This window comes from Hemibagrus wyckioides, linkage group LG17 (assembly GCF_019097595.1).
Source record: "Hemibagrus wyckioides isolate EC202008001 linkage group LG17, SWU_Hwy_1.0, whole genome shotgun sequence".
In the NCBI taxonomy this organism is placed as follows: Eukaryota; Metazoa; Chordata; class Actinopteri; order Siluriformes; family Bagridae; genus Hemibagrus; species Hemibagrus wyckioides.
In genome coordinates this window covers 1415519-1430915 of record NC_080726.1, presented here as the reverse complement: position 1 = coordinate 1430915, position 15397 = coordinate 1415519, and the positions used below count along the sequence as shown (strand labels likewise).

At 35.5% G+C, this 15397-nt stretch overlaps 1 protein-coding gene across 3 annotated transcripts in view; it reads right to left on the bottom strand.

The window, feature by feature from the left end:
• Nucleotides 1-15397, bottom strand: part of tox (thymocyte selection-associated high mobility group box) — a 66610-nt gene that overhangs the window by 28639 nt on the left and 22574 nt on the right. For 2 of the 3 annotated variants that reach the window (XM_058413880.1, XM_058413883.1), the window contains exons 3-5: nt 14645-14710; nt 12598-12678; nt 6721-6954 (exon numbers count right to left, since the gene is read on the bottom strand). In XM_058413880.1, coding sequence (XP_058269863.1) covers nt 6721-6954; nt 12598-12678; nt 14645-14710 — 381 coding nt within the window. The remainder of the gene's footprint in view (nt 1-6720; nt 6955-12597; nt 12679-14644; nt 14711-15397) is intronic. The other variant, XM_058413881.1, reaches the window with a different exon arrangement.

Sequence of the window (15397 nt, the reverse complement as noted above, 5' to 3'; positions counted from 1 at the left end):
TTTCTGTACCAGTTGTGGTGGAAGTTTCAACCATCACCACTTTCAGGTCTTCCACAGCAGAGCATTAACAAACTGCTCATTTCTTCTCGTCAGCGTCTCTCACACACACATGCTCTACAGGGTTGAGTTCATCACACACACATGCTCTACAGGGTTCAGTTCATCACACACACATGCTCTAAGGGTTCAGTTCATCACACACACATGCTCTACAGGGTTCAGTTCATCACACACACATGCTCTACAGGGTTGAGTTCATCACACACACATGCTCTACAGGGTTCAGTTCATGATGTTATCAGTGAACAAAAGTTCTTCAGCAGCACTGGAGGAACATCAGCTCCAGTCTCATCAGTGCTCTAGAGAACTCTCGGTGCAGTCTGGGTGGAGATCTTCTCCTGGTGTCTCACACGAACCAATCTCACATCAGATCCACCTACAGATACTCTGAGATTCATCTGAACATTTTAATGGTTTTCTGCTGGTTTTCTTCTGTTATTATTATTATTATTATTATTATTATTATTATTATTATTGTGTTTTCTAATGCAGTGACATTCCAGCATTTGTTTGGTGACCAAAATATTTTGAGGCCAGTGTAGACAGCCAGAGATATGGAGAGATGTATGGTTAAATATATAGATGTACAGACTGACAAATAGTGAGATGGACTGATGCATGGAAAAAAGGAAGGAAGGAAGGATGTACAGAGAGATAAGTAGATAGATAAACAGTTAAATAGACAGACAGATAGATAGATAGATAGATAGATAGATAGATAGATAGATAGATAGATAGATAGATAGATAGATAGATAGATAGATAGATAGATAGATAGATAGAGCTTGGATAGATAGTGCTTGGATAGATAGTGATAAAGAAGGGAATAAAATGTGAGATGTTTGTTTCGATGTGGAGTTTCATTTCTCAGGAAGTGATTTATGTGAAAGAGATGAGTTACATTTTCAGTGGAATAAAGTGTGATTGAAGCTTTGTTTCTAGATTCCTCTTTAAAAAAAATATATATATATAATGAAAGGTGATTCCCCGAGCACAGAAATTCTCCTGCAGAAATGATGTAAAGTGAATATCTGAGGAGTTTCAGCAACACGTCATCAGCCTGGGTTTCAGACCAGACTCGAAGAGAAGAGGGGCACGTCCCTCATCATCAGCTCCACTGGTGTGTGTGTGTGTGTGTGTGTGTGTGGGGATGACTGTGCGTGAGTGACATTTCATCTTCAAAAGGTTCATTATATACTACACGGTATAACACGTCCTTTACAGCTAAAATAAACGTTTTAGTAAATGACAGCTAAAATAAAATCAGATGCTGGTAACAGGACGAGAATCATTACACAGTAAACTCCTAACATCCTGAGCTTTAGATCATTTATTATATTACAATTTATCCTTTATAGTTCTGTTCGATGTTTTTATTATTTGTTTTATTGTAGTGTTTGTTAATCTTAGTCAAGTATTATTTATTTATTCATTTATTTATTTAGTTAGTTAGTTTTTTCCTCTCACGGAGATGTATTTTAAATTGATGAAATATTAATAATATTTGTATAAATAAAAACAAATAAAATACATTGTTTATTATTATTGTTGGTTACTGGTTTATTTTTGCTGCCGTTTTTGTTCATTTGTTTTTTAAATTCACATTGAAAAGTTGAATTTTAAATGGAGGAAATGTTCTAAATAAATATCATTTGTTTTTCTTCTTCTTATTATTATTACAATTTTCATTACTATTTTATATTGATTTTATTTATTAAAGTTAGTTTTAATTTACTTAAGTTCAATAACGCTTAAATATAAATAATTAATTTATTTATCTATGCTTTTATTTATTTATTTATTTATTTATTTTGTTTTTTCTTCTCACATTTTAAATTGATGACATTCTAAAAAAATTGTATAAATAAATAAAAATAAAATAAAATACATTTTTTATTATTGTTGTTGGTTATTGATTTATTTTAACTTTTTTCTTTACAAAAAATTCTTTTTAATTATTATTATTTGTAAATATTACTATTGTATTTAGACTTTCTTGTTTTCTTTTTTTTGTATTTTTTATTTCTGTTTTTGTTTCTTATTTTTTTTACTTTAGACTGTAAAGTTACATTTTTACATAAAAAGTTCTATATGGGTGATTCTCACAAAACCACTGAAACACCACGGCACTAATGATTTTAAATTAAAAAAGGGTAATTTAGTAATATAAAAAAGCATCAGAATAAAGACAGTACTGTTCTCAACATGAGAATGAATTATTTTTCTATTTTACTGCATTTTCGGCTGAAATTCTCATTACCACAAAGTGTCTGGCTGTGTCTGAATGTGTGTTAATTTTAACAAATTAACTAATTTTAATTTTAACAAATTAAAATTAATTTAATTTAAACAAATTAACATAAAAAAATTTAGAAAAAAAATAAATGGATGTTCTACTAGATTATTCTAGATGACAGAAATTTTTTTACTGAATATTCATGTATAATAATAATGAAAAAAGTAGGAAAATGATGTGTCCATGCCTGATGTTCTCATCCTCCACAACACTTTTTGAGGACTGTTTAAACACACACATAGAATGGAAATAAAGTTTGATTATGAGTGATGGAGCACATGGGACAGTTACTTCAAGATGGTGACCAGGTCATCTCTTTATATCTCTCCAGTTAAATGTTAAATATTCTATTGTCAGAATGTTAACACCACTTTTTGATTATCATTACAGAAACATGAAGTTTTCTACATTTCGAAATTTTTTACACTTTTTTAGATTTTTAGATTTTTTTTATGAAAATGTACTTTATTGAGGTCTTATTATATGCATTGAGAAAAAATTAGTAAAGCCATCATGGCTTCTCTATTGTTAGCAAAACATCCTGAGGCACATCATCCTCCGCATTCTCATACACCACAACCATTTAAGGCCAGTTGTGGTAAAGAGAACTTTAAATATCTCTTTTGAATTTAATATTAATTTCAAATTTCCTAAATGTTGATATTTTGATAAGGTCAGGGTGACAAAGTTCAGGGAAAAATTCTACAGAAACCCAGAACTGCTGGAGGAGTACAGAAGAGGGAGGTTAGGAGAGAGAGAGAGAGAGAGAGAGAGAGGTTAGGTTTGGAGATGTTACAGCAGGTGTAATTAGCAATAAACACCCTACAGTGTTAGCAAATGTAGATGAAAGTATATATACACACACACACACACACACACACACACACACACACACACACAACCCTTTAGCCACTACTATAACAGGACTATGGTGCTGGACTGAGTGTACTGTTCATACTGGGGGAAATTCCCACCACACTAAGGCATGTAGGTCGTGTGATTCTTAATGTGACAGCAGCCTAATAAATTTGCTGCACAATTTTGTTATAATTTAGTAATTTAATTACATAATAAATAAACAGTTATTTGTTCTTCTGTTAGTAATTAGTTTTTTATTTTTTTTTATTTTCTTGTTTACTTTAATTTTCAATTTATTTCAAAGACTAAAATTAAGCTCTACCCCACCCCACTACTTCAGACCCAGTATAGAACACACACACACACACACACACACACACACAGAGTAAGCATCAAGTCTATACTATATGATGATATATACATAAAATGTTTTTCCCCCATGTTATGAGACTAATTTAATGTAATGCTTTCTTTCCGCTTCCAGGAATCAAAAACGAAAACAAACTGGTAAAATAAAGAAAACTGAAGAGCTGAATAAGAAGCAACAGGAAAAATTTAATTAATAGAAATATAGTACTTTGATTTTAAATGCATGTGCAGAATCTTAAAATGATGTTCTTTCAGGTTTGTCACGTCATTTTGAAAAAATGTCAGGTTTCTTCAAAATATAAAAGAAAAAATGGTTGTAAATTGTTGTAAAGGTGTTGCGGTAATGAGAGAAATCAGTCAAAATTTAAAAAAAATGTTAAATTAAAAATAAATATTATTTCAGAACTTGAAGTAACTGTGCATGACTATTAATAATCCATTTTTAAAACTGTGAGAATGTATTTGCTTTTCTATCAGTGTTGATGTTTTCACAGTGTTGCGGTAATGAGATTTTTTAGGACTTATTTTGGAAATTATGTTCAAAAAGGTGTTAAATGGTAAGTAAAAGTTTTTAAATTAATGTTCACAAACACTACAGACTTTGTTGCTAATGTCTAAAAAAAAAGTTAATTTAAGCATTTTGTAAATTTTCATGTTTGAAATTTTTAAAACCAAGATTTCATGAGAATCACCCAGATACATAAATATCATTTATTTATTTATTTTGTTTTTTCCTTTCACACAGATGCAATTTAAATTGATGAAATATTCTACATTTGTATTAATAAAAAATAAATACATTGTTTATTATCGTTGATGGTTACTGATTAATTTTGACTTATTTGTTTCTTTCATTTGTTTTTTTACTTCACACTAAGCTGCATTTTAAATGAAGGAAATGTTCAAGATAAATAAATACAATTTGTTTTGTTATTATTTTTATTATTATTATTTTTTTTTTACTATTTAATGTTGACTTGTTTTATTCAGTCTTTCTAAATTTAAATGTATAAAAAAAATGTCAAATTTTGATTTTGTAGGTTTTTGTTTACTTTTTTATTTCTGTTTTTCTTTCTTTAATTTGTTTGTTTTTTTTTCTTCACACAAAACTGAATTTTAAATGAAGAAAATGTTCAAGATAAATAAATACAATTTGTTTTGTTATTATTTTTACTTTTTTTTTTTTCATTCTTTGTGAATTTAAATGTCAAAATATTTATTGTGTAGTTTGTTTTTTTACTCTTATTTCTGTTTTTGTTTATTTTTGGTGATTTTGCTTTAATTTGTTTTTGTTTTTTTACTTCAGACTAAGCTGCATTTTAAATGGAGAAAATGTTCAAGATAAATAAATATAATTTGTTCTTTTATTATTCTTTTTTTTTAAATATTACTATTGCATTTGGACGTTGTTGTTTTCTTTTTTTCTGTAATATGATCTAAATATAACGGAGTATAAATTCCTGATGTCGTTCTCTGTTTAAGGATTGTTCTGAGTTTCACTCTCGTTTTCTCCTCACTTCACTCTCACTTTAACTCTGAAAACTTTTCTCCACAGTTTAATGCGATCTAAATTTGACTAATTACTTTGATGTGACGACAAGACGGAGGGAAAATTCAGTATGTGTGTGTGTGTGTGTGTGTGTGTGTGATATGAAGAAGGTTGTGAATGTGTTATGATTATTTTACTGCATGCGGGGAATTTGGAGCTGTTTCAGAGAGCAGAAAACTCAACTCTTTCTCATTACCCCGAGTTTACACACAAACTCTGAGTAAAATTAATAAATCGTTATTATTTTTTTATATTTTTTAAATATATACTTATTAATGATAGTCTGTGATTGTAATAAACAATCACATTTGACTGACTTGACTGTTTTGTTCTGCAGCATCACTTCTGTAATATGAGACAGGAAAAACAATAAAAATTTAATTTCTTGGTTAAAATAAAAAACCTCATGAAACCCTTCACATTAAAAATACATAGATCAGATACATAATTTTTATATAAATAACATTCATTACAATTATTTAATATAAATTTTAATAATTAAAATGAATTAAATTTAATTAATAAAATTGTATATAAATACAGTCTATACACTATACTTAATTCTGCTTAAACAACTTAAGGTATCAAATTGTATAAATATTTTAAGTAACTCCAAAAGTTGTGCTACAGTCAGACTAATAATAATAATAATAATAATAATAATAATAATAATAATAATAATAATAATTTTCTTATTTTGCTTATAATTTTTGTCATAATATCTTTTATTAGAATTTCATGATATTGCATGTATTTATAGTTGTTTATTCTCTCTTCTTTATTTTGGTGTTTCTTGATTATTTTTATTTTTTATTTTTTTTATTTTACTCAGTTCTGTAATAAAAGTTGCTAATCTAAATTTATGACGGAAGCTCTAATGAAGTCTCTGAGAGAAACCCTGGACCGGTCCCACTGTCTCTCAGGGTCAGAGGTCGGCGTACATCTAGACGACATCTCTGTTCTGACCCCGAGGTGGTGGAATGAACTTCCCCTAGCCGTCCGAAACAGCTGAGTCACTGACCGTCTGCAAACGCCGGGTGAAGCCCTATAGCTTTTTACGGCTGTTAGTTTTTAGGCTGATGGTATCCTCACTACTGAACCAGGGCTAACTTCAAAGCACTTTTGTACGTCTTCTCTGGATAACAGTGTCTCCCAAATGCCAGAAATGTAAACACAAAACCCCAATCAATAAACAAACAAACAAACAAATACTGATATTCACATTGTATTTTATATAAAAAAATCTAGAATATAATACTGAATATCAGATGTCAGAGCTTGACACATGGTTATATACAACATATTACGCAGGCTGTGTGTGTGTGCCCAGATCTAATGGTATACAATAATCCCAATGCAGTGTGATGCCCTGAATAAGCACACCTATATAGATAGATAGATAGATAGATAGATAGATAGATAGATAGATAGATAGATAGATAGATAGATAGATAGATAGATAGACAGATAGATAGACAGATAGATAGACAGATAGATAGATAGATAGATAGATAGATAGATAGATAGATAGATAGATAGATAGATAGATAGATAGATAGATAGATAGATAGATATCTCTGGGACATACCACTGAGAGCGAGGAGTTGCTGAGGAGGTTCCCGTCTTGTCCAGTCACACCGGGCGTGGCCATGTTGGGCAGGTCCATTCCCTGCATGTTAAAGGGGTGCAGCGTGTGAGGGGCAGGAGGGCAGAGGGGGTGGTATGAGCCAGAATCACCGTCACCCAGGTGAGTGAGAGAGGGAGGGGTGATGGGGGGGATGTTGAAGTCCTCGTCACTGAGACCAGGAACTGGGTAGGTCTGCTAGAACCAACACACACACACACACACACACACAAACGCGCGTTATAACAACTGATCCTAATTAAGAATCTTTATTAAATAGTTTTTAATTAGTTCATTAACTGTTACCGTAGCAAAAAAACAAAGAATTTGGATTAACAAATAATAACAAGTACATGGGTATTTAATTTAGATTCAAATTAATTTATTAATTATTCATTAATTACAATAATCAAACACACACATGCAGAGATGCTAATTATTACACACACACACACACACAGATACAAACACACAGTATCAAAACTGACTACTAATAATCGGGGGGGCAGAGAGAGGGGGAGAGAGACAGAGAGAGAGAGAGAGAGAGAGAGAGAGGCAGACAGACAGACAGACAAACAGAGACAGAGAGAGGGAGGAAAGAGAGACGGGGGGTTGGAGGACAGAGAGAGAGAGAGAGAGAGGGAGAGAGAGAGAACATATAGAGATAGTATAGATGTGTTGTGTGTGTTGGAGTAAAGGGAGTTGTCAGATGGCCAGATTCAGTAATTGGGTAGAAGACGAGCTCCACTCAGATAAACTCGGCCAACTGTTACACTACAGCATTGTGATAATGGATGTAACGAGCTTCCTCAGTTCCACCTCTAAAAGCCGAGGCATGGCGGACGTTTGCGTATGTGATTGTGTTTGAGCCTCGCAGATGTCGACGTGAAACTGTTGGCGTTCATCACGCCGTAATTCCTCAGAGGAAAGAGTCTGCTGCCAAAGGACGGATAAAAAAAAATGCCAAACAGACGTCATAAAAAAGAGACGGCTCTCAGCAGCACTTTTATTAACTTTATAAACAAGCTAATCATCTTTACTGCATGAAAAGATTTTAATTCAGTAAAAGAAAGAAAACCACACACTTTCTACAGAGGAGGAGAAAAACAAACAGGGTAATTATTTTCTACTGTAATTTCTCAAGAATCTATAAATCATCTGACCTGCTGTTGTACTTTTCTAGCTTCGGATTCATTACAAAAAATTCATAAAAAGAAAGATAAAAAGAGAGGATAGGTAGAGAAAGAAAGGAGAAATTAAAGAAAAAAAGAGAGATGGAAGTGAAAACGAAAGGGTAGAGACAGATGGAGAAAGAGATGGAAAAAATTACACGAAGAGGACAGATGTATAAAAGGATCAAAGACAGATAGAGGAGAAAAAGGAGAGCTGGATAAGAAAAAAGAAAAATGAAACAAAAGAAATAAAAGAAGGGAGAGAGTTGAGATTAAAGAGAGAAAAAGAGAAGAGAAAGAAGAGAAAAAAAGATGAAAAGTGAAATGGAAGATGAAGAGAAATAAGAGTAAAGAAATGGAGAGAACTTTAGCGCCACATTTTAAAAAAAAAAAAACTAAAAAAAAAAGGTTGTATATTTACACAAAAAAAAATTTATTGTGCAAAACTGTATCATAAAAATTGTGAAAAGAATCTCTTGAGCAATCAAAGTATTCAACGCGTCTGAACACGCCTGTAAAGGGAGGGTAAATCTGAGGGTCTATGAAGGGAGGGTAAAACTGAGGGTCTGTGAAGGGAGGGTAAAACTGAGGGTCTGTGAAGGGAGGGTAAAACTGAGGGTCTGTGAAGGGAGGGTAAAACTGAGGGTCTATGAAGGGAGGGTAAATCTGAGGGTCTGTGAAGGGAGGGTAAAACTGAGGGTCTATGAAGGGAGGGTAAAACTGAGGGTCTATGAAGGGAGGGTAAATCTGAGGGTCTATGAAGGGAGGGTAAAACTGAGGGTCTGTGAAGGGAGGGTAAAACTGAGGGTCTATGAAGGGAGGGTAAAACTGAGGGTCTGTGAAGGGAGGGTAAATCTGAGGGTCTGTGAAGGGAGGGTAAATCTGAGGGTCTATGAAGGGAGGGTAAAACTGAGGGTCTGTGAAGGGAGGGTAAATCTGAGGGTCTGTGAAGGGAGGGTAAAACTGAGGGTCTATGAAGGGAGGGTAAAACTGAGGGTCTATGAAGGGAGGGTAAATCTGAGGGTCTGTGAAGGGAGGGTAAAACTGAGGGTCTGTGAAGGGAGGGTAAAACTGAGGGTCTATGAAGGGAGGGTAAAACTGAGGGTCTGTGAAGGGAGGGTAAATCTGAGGGTCTGTGAAGGGAGGGTAAAACTGAGGGTCTATGAAGGGAGGGTAAAACTGAGGGTCTATGAAGGGAGGGTAAATCTGAGGGTCTGTGAAGGGAGGGTAAAACTGAGGGTCTGTGAAGGGAGGGTAAAACTGAGGGTCTATGAAGGGAGGGTAAATCTGAGGGTCTGTGAAGGGAGGGTAAAACTGAGGGTCTATGAAGGGAGGGTAAAACTGAGGGTCTATGAAGGGAGGGTAAATCTGAGGGTCTATGAAGGGAGGGTAAAACTGAGGGTCTGTGAAGGGAGGGTAAAACTGAGGGTCTATGAAGGGAGGGTAAAACTGAGGGTCTGTGAAGGGAGGGTAAATCTGAGGGTCTGTGAAGGGAGGGTAAAACTGAGGGTCTATGAAGGGAGGGTAAAACTGAGGGTCTATGAAGGGAGGGTAAATCTGAGGGTCTGTGAAGGGAGGGTAAAACTGAGGGTCTGTGAAGGGAGGGTAAAACTGAGGGTCTATGAAGGGAGGGTAAAACTGAGGGTCTATGAAGGGAGGGTAAATCTGAGGGTCTGTGAAGGGAGGGTAAAACTGAGGGTCTTTGAAGGGAGGATAAAACTGAGGGTCTATGAAGGGAGGGTAAATCTGAGGGTCTGTGAAGGGAGGGTAAAACTGAGGGTCTATGAAGGGAGGGTAAAACTGAGGGTCTATGAAGGGAGGGTAAATCTGAGGGTCTATGAAGGGAGGGTAAAACTGAGGGTCTGTGAAGGGAGGGTAAAACTGAGGGTCTATGAAGGGAGGGTAAAACTGAGGGTCTGTGAAGGGAGGGTAAATCTGAGGGTCTGTGAAGGGAGGGTAAAACTGAGGGTCTATGAAGGGAGGGTAAAACTGAGGGTCTATGAAGGGAGGGTAAATCTGAGGGTCTGTGAAGGGAGGGTAAAACTGAGGGTCTGTGAAGGGAGGGTAAATCTGAGGGTCTGTGAAGGGAGGGTAAAACTGAGGGTCTATGAAGGGAGGGTAAATCTGAGGGTCTATGAAGGGAGGGTAAAACTGAGGGTCTGTGAAGGGAGGGTAAAACTGAGGGTCTATGAAGGGAGGGTAAATCTGAGGGTCTGTGAAGGGAGGGTAAAACTGAGGGTCTATGAAGGGAGGGTAAAACTGAGGGTCTATGAAGGGAGGGTAAATCTGAGGGTCTATGAAGGGAGGGTAAAACTGAGGGTCTGTGAAGGGAGGGTAAAACTGAGGGTCTATGAAGGGAGGGTAAAACTGAGGGTCTGTGAAGGGAGGGTAAAACTGAGGGTCTGTGAAGGGAGGGTAAAACTGAGGGTCTGTGAAGGGAGGGTAAAACTGAGGGTCTGTGAAGGGAGGGTAAAACTGAGGGTCTGTGAAGGGAGGGTAAAACTGAGGGTCTGTGAAGGGAGGGTAAAACTGAGGGTCTGTGAAGGGAGGTGTGGAGAAGCTGAGTGTCTCGGACATGGAGGTGAGACGCTGAACCCTTACACACCTTACCTCAGACTGCCTCTACCTTACTCCACAGGTGAGTAATATCTCACTGCTGATGGATCGTGACTGATGACGGATGGACAAGTGAAATCAGCAGTGACTTCAAGAACATATCAAGAAGGGGGCGTGACCAAACATACATAACACAGTCAGCTGGAAGTTTCTTATTAATTACTCAGCCATTAATAAGATCAGAAATGTTTTACTGAATATTTACTGAATACTGATTGAATTGTATAGTGAAGTCAACCTGATAAACACCACAATGTCTCAAATCTCTCTTCATGAATCTGACCAGCAGAAGATACGATCCATCAGAGAAAGTTGGTGTTGCAGATGTTTTGTTGGAGTCAGACAGGAAGTTTGTACAGGATGTAAAACAAGCAGGAAGGAAACAGAGATTAAAAAATACAACACTGTATTTAAGTTCATGTCATGTGACGGTCTGAATATATCCCAGGATCTGATACCATCATCGATCAGTACAAGCAAAAGGAGCTCCTTCATGTTAGGCATGACTGACTGACCACAGCTAGTGAGAAGGCAGACGAACCAGAAGCCAGAAGCAGCAACAATGGTCCAGAAATGAATCAGGAATGAAAAGAAATAAAGGTTTCGTGAGATTATTTCACAGTAAATGTAACGGAATAAACAGACGTGTGTGAAATGATAAACACCAGCAAAAAGAAAATCAGAAACAAACGCTGGTGAGGTTTGGCAGCACATGCAAAGGTGAGAAAAAATAGGCGAATGAAGACAAAAACAAACCACTGCTGGTGAGAAGCAAGAACAAAGGTGTGCAACAGGAAATGACACGTTCCACCAGTGACACAACAGGCATGTACATGTGCATAATAGGATACAGGAAAGTGCACATACAGTGCTGTTCTCTAACCACAGATCTCATCTCTGAGAGTAACTCATTCCCAGCTGATATACAAGTCAAAATCCCTAAGACACTCCAGGTTGTGAAGAATCAAGCCCAGGTTGGGTAAATGACATCCCAAGATGGATGGAGAAGGCCTAAAGCCAAAGGAATTCCTTTAAAGGAATGCTCAGGGTCAGGTTAAGGAAGCCTAGTACAGCAGAGGTCAGATGAAGGAGCCCCAGGCTGGGCATGCAAGGCCTTGGATCCAGCAGGGGAAACCCCGGGGCTAGTCCAGGCTTAGCAAGGCACAGTTAAAGTGAAGGAAGCCCAGTCCCAAGTCATGGGGAAGAAGCCCATTGTTGGGTTACCCAAATTTTCATGGAGGAAGCTACCACTGTGCTGCCTTGTGTGCAGATGGGGAGGACAAAGCAAGAGTAAAGCCCAGGGCTGCGTGGAGGAAGTTGGGTTGAGGAAGCCCGGGATTGGGCAGAGTAAGCCTGGATTGTAAATAGGTCCAGAAGACCCAGGATCTACTGGTTGGGAGCAGAAGCCCTGAGATGGACAGAGTAAGAAGCCCTGAGATGGTCAATGTAAGAAGCCCTGAGATGGACAGAGTAAGAAGCCCTGAGATGGACACTGTAAGAAGCCCTGAGATGGACAGAGTAAGAAGCCCTGAGATGGACACTGTAAGAAGCCCTGAGATGGACACTGTAAGAAGCCCTGAGATGGACAGAGTAAGAAGCCCTGAGATGGACAGAGTAAGAAGCCCTGAGATGGACACTGTAAGAAGCCCTGAGATGGACAGAGTAAGAAGCCCTGAGATGGACACTGTAAGAAGCCCTGAGATGGACAGAGTAAGAAGCCCTGAGATGGACAGAGTAAGAAGCCCTGAGATGGACAGAGTAAGAAGCCCTGAGATGGACACTGTAAGAAGCCCTGAGATGGAAAGAGTAAGCCCAGTGTAGGTAAAGCTTGAGTTGTGAATAAGTCCAGGAGAACCAGAATCTACTGGTTGGGATAAATAGCCCTGAGATGGTGAGATGGGCAGAAGAAGATTACAATTACATCCTGTCTTTTATTAAAAGTCTATTTTGATGAATTGAAAATAATCAACTGTAAAATCTTGCAGTTTCTTTGGAAACACACATACACACACATACACACACACACACACACAGAGTTATGAGTATTATTTACCCAGTGTGGCAGGCGATGAGTGTCTGGATGAGGAGGAGTTTCTCTTTTCCACTGAGCTGCAGTCTGTTTGGGGCTTGGGAACTAGAGGTGGACAAAATAAAGGTCAAAGGTCAAGAAACACACACACATACACACACACACACACACACACACATCCTGCTGGTTCATTGTCAACTTTCTTTGTTATCAGCAGCTAATGTACACAACACACACAAAGCAGATTTGTTACATAGGGGGAAAGTGGGCGGGGCTAGTTTAAATGGAAAGAACAGCAACATTCGATAAAAAGACAGAAAGAAAAACAGGAAAAAGTACGACAATTTTTTCAGCGATAAACATCATCTGGGGAAAGAGGGTGGGGCTAATTGTTAACAGAAATACTTTCAAAAATATTTGACGTTTACATTTTCAAGCCTGCAGATGGGTGGAGCTCATTTTTACAGAAATAAATTTAAAACAGAATTTTTTTTTAATTAAATTTTTTTTATTTTATTTATTTATTTATTTATTTATTTGCTTGTTTATTTGCTTGTTTGTTGCACAGATTCTGAATTTCTTCTCCATTTAATAATATTGTTGGAGAGTCCAGAGCCTCAGCTGCTCTTTATCTTTCTAAATAATTTAAACACCTCTTTAAAAAGGTTTTTTATTTTTTTACACAACACAAAGAGCTGAAATTAAAGAGCAACCTGAAGAGTGATTGAGTTTAAAATGCACTATTTTTCTTCTTCTCTGTGCGTGTGAAAGGTGTGATTTACACATTCACACTTTCGGGGAGAAAAAAAGCCGTTAAATGAGTCACGTTAATGAAGCTGAGTAACATTTTCCAGACACAGAAAATTATAATAATCCTTAAAATAATCAGAAAAAAATTAAAACATTTAAAAAAATAAAAACTTTTTGTTTTAAAATGTTATAGCAGAGATACTTTTTAAAACAATAATTACAACAATTTATGTATTTTTTAAGTTAATTATTAATGAAATTATTTATAGTTAATATTTAACTAAATTAATTTTAATAATTATTTTAAGATTTATATTAAATTACATTATTATATATTATTATTTAAATTATTAAATTAATAATTTAAATAAATTTAACTTATTTTATATAAATTATTTTCATATTTATATATAAGATATATTTATTTTAATATTTATATTAAAATTAATGATTTTAATATTTTATATTATTTTGTCGAATACTGAGAAAACAGTACAGGATAGCAGGATAATTATAACATTAATTACAACAATTAATGTATTTATGCTTTTTTAATTAAAAAAATTAAATTATTTATATTTAATATTTAATTATTTAAATATTATTATATTCTAACATTTCATTAATTTAATATTATTATTATTTTAATATTCTTACTTTTATCTTTATTTTTTAAGACTGGGAAAATAGTACAGGATACAAAATAATTATTACAACAATTTATGTATTTATGTTTATTTATGTATTTCTTTATAAAAAAAATAAATTATTTACATTTATATTTAATTTCTTATGTATTATTTATATTTTAATAGTTCATTAATTAAATCTTATTAATATAATTTACACCATTTAATAAAAGGAATATTCCTATTTAATGAAAAATAATTTAAATATAGAAATAATGCAAATAATAAATAAATAAATAAATAGATAAATAGATAAATAGATAAATAATTTTATAGAAAGAATTCCAACAATTTATTGACATTATTTACTGGGGAAAGAGAGAATTATTCTAATTATTATGGAAATAACTCCTACAGTCTGGTCTGGGTTTGTTTTGGTGTTGGTTAATATGAGTATATGATGTCTTGTGTTGGTTTTTCCACCATAACTCACTACATCTAGCTGTGTAAAGTGATCTGAAGCAATGCAGAATAAAAGTCCTTAGTGATCAGCATGCATGTTTACTCTGCAGCAGAAGACTGTAGTGCTAACTGATTTGTTAGTGTGTGTGTGTGTGTGCATGTGTGTTTGTGTGAGTCCCAGCTCTAATTTGTGTAATTAGCACAAAAGGAGTGAAGAGTAATTAACCCACCTGGTTCACTGGCACAAAGTCCTGGCTCGGCTCAGGCACTGGCATGAACATGCTTTCACTGTCGTACTGTAGAGAGAGGGGGAGAGAGAGAGAGAGAGAGAGAGAGAGAGAGCAAGCATTGTTAAAACATCACCATAATAAAGCCAATATAAAGGAAATAAGCATGAGATCAGGGAAACACTTTAACTTTTACATATTTACTGGAATTAATTCATGCACCAGAAATGAGAGCTAAACAAATCCTGAGCGCTCTCTTAGTTCAGTTCAGTAGTGCTTTATTGGCATGAATGTAAAATCACACTGTTGCCAAAGCAGTTATACAGTAAGATGGTGTGTATTTATGCATAAATATTACAAAATTATTTAACAACATAAACAACAATGAGTGGAAAAAAGAGCAAAATAAACAGGGAAAAAAGCATAACAAGTAAACAAACAAACAAAACTAACAGGTAAATATCTGGATGTATGGTGGATGTCTCTCTGTCTCTCTCTCTCGCTCTCTCTCTCTGTGTACCTCTCTTTGTGTGTGTCTCTCTCTCTCTGCCTCTGTGTGTGTGTGTCTCTCTCTCTCTGTCTCTCTCTGTCTCTCTCTCTGTACCTCTCCTTGTCTCTCTCTCTCTCTACCTCTCTTTGTGTGTGTGTGTGTGTCTCTCTCTCTCTGTGTACCTCTCTTTGTGTCTCTCTCTCGCTCTCTCTCTGTGCCTCTGTGTGTGTCTCTCTCTCTCTGTACCTCTCTTTGTGTGTGTCTCT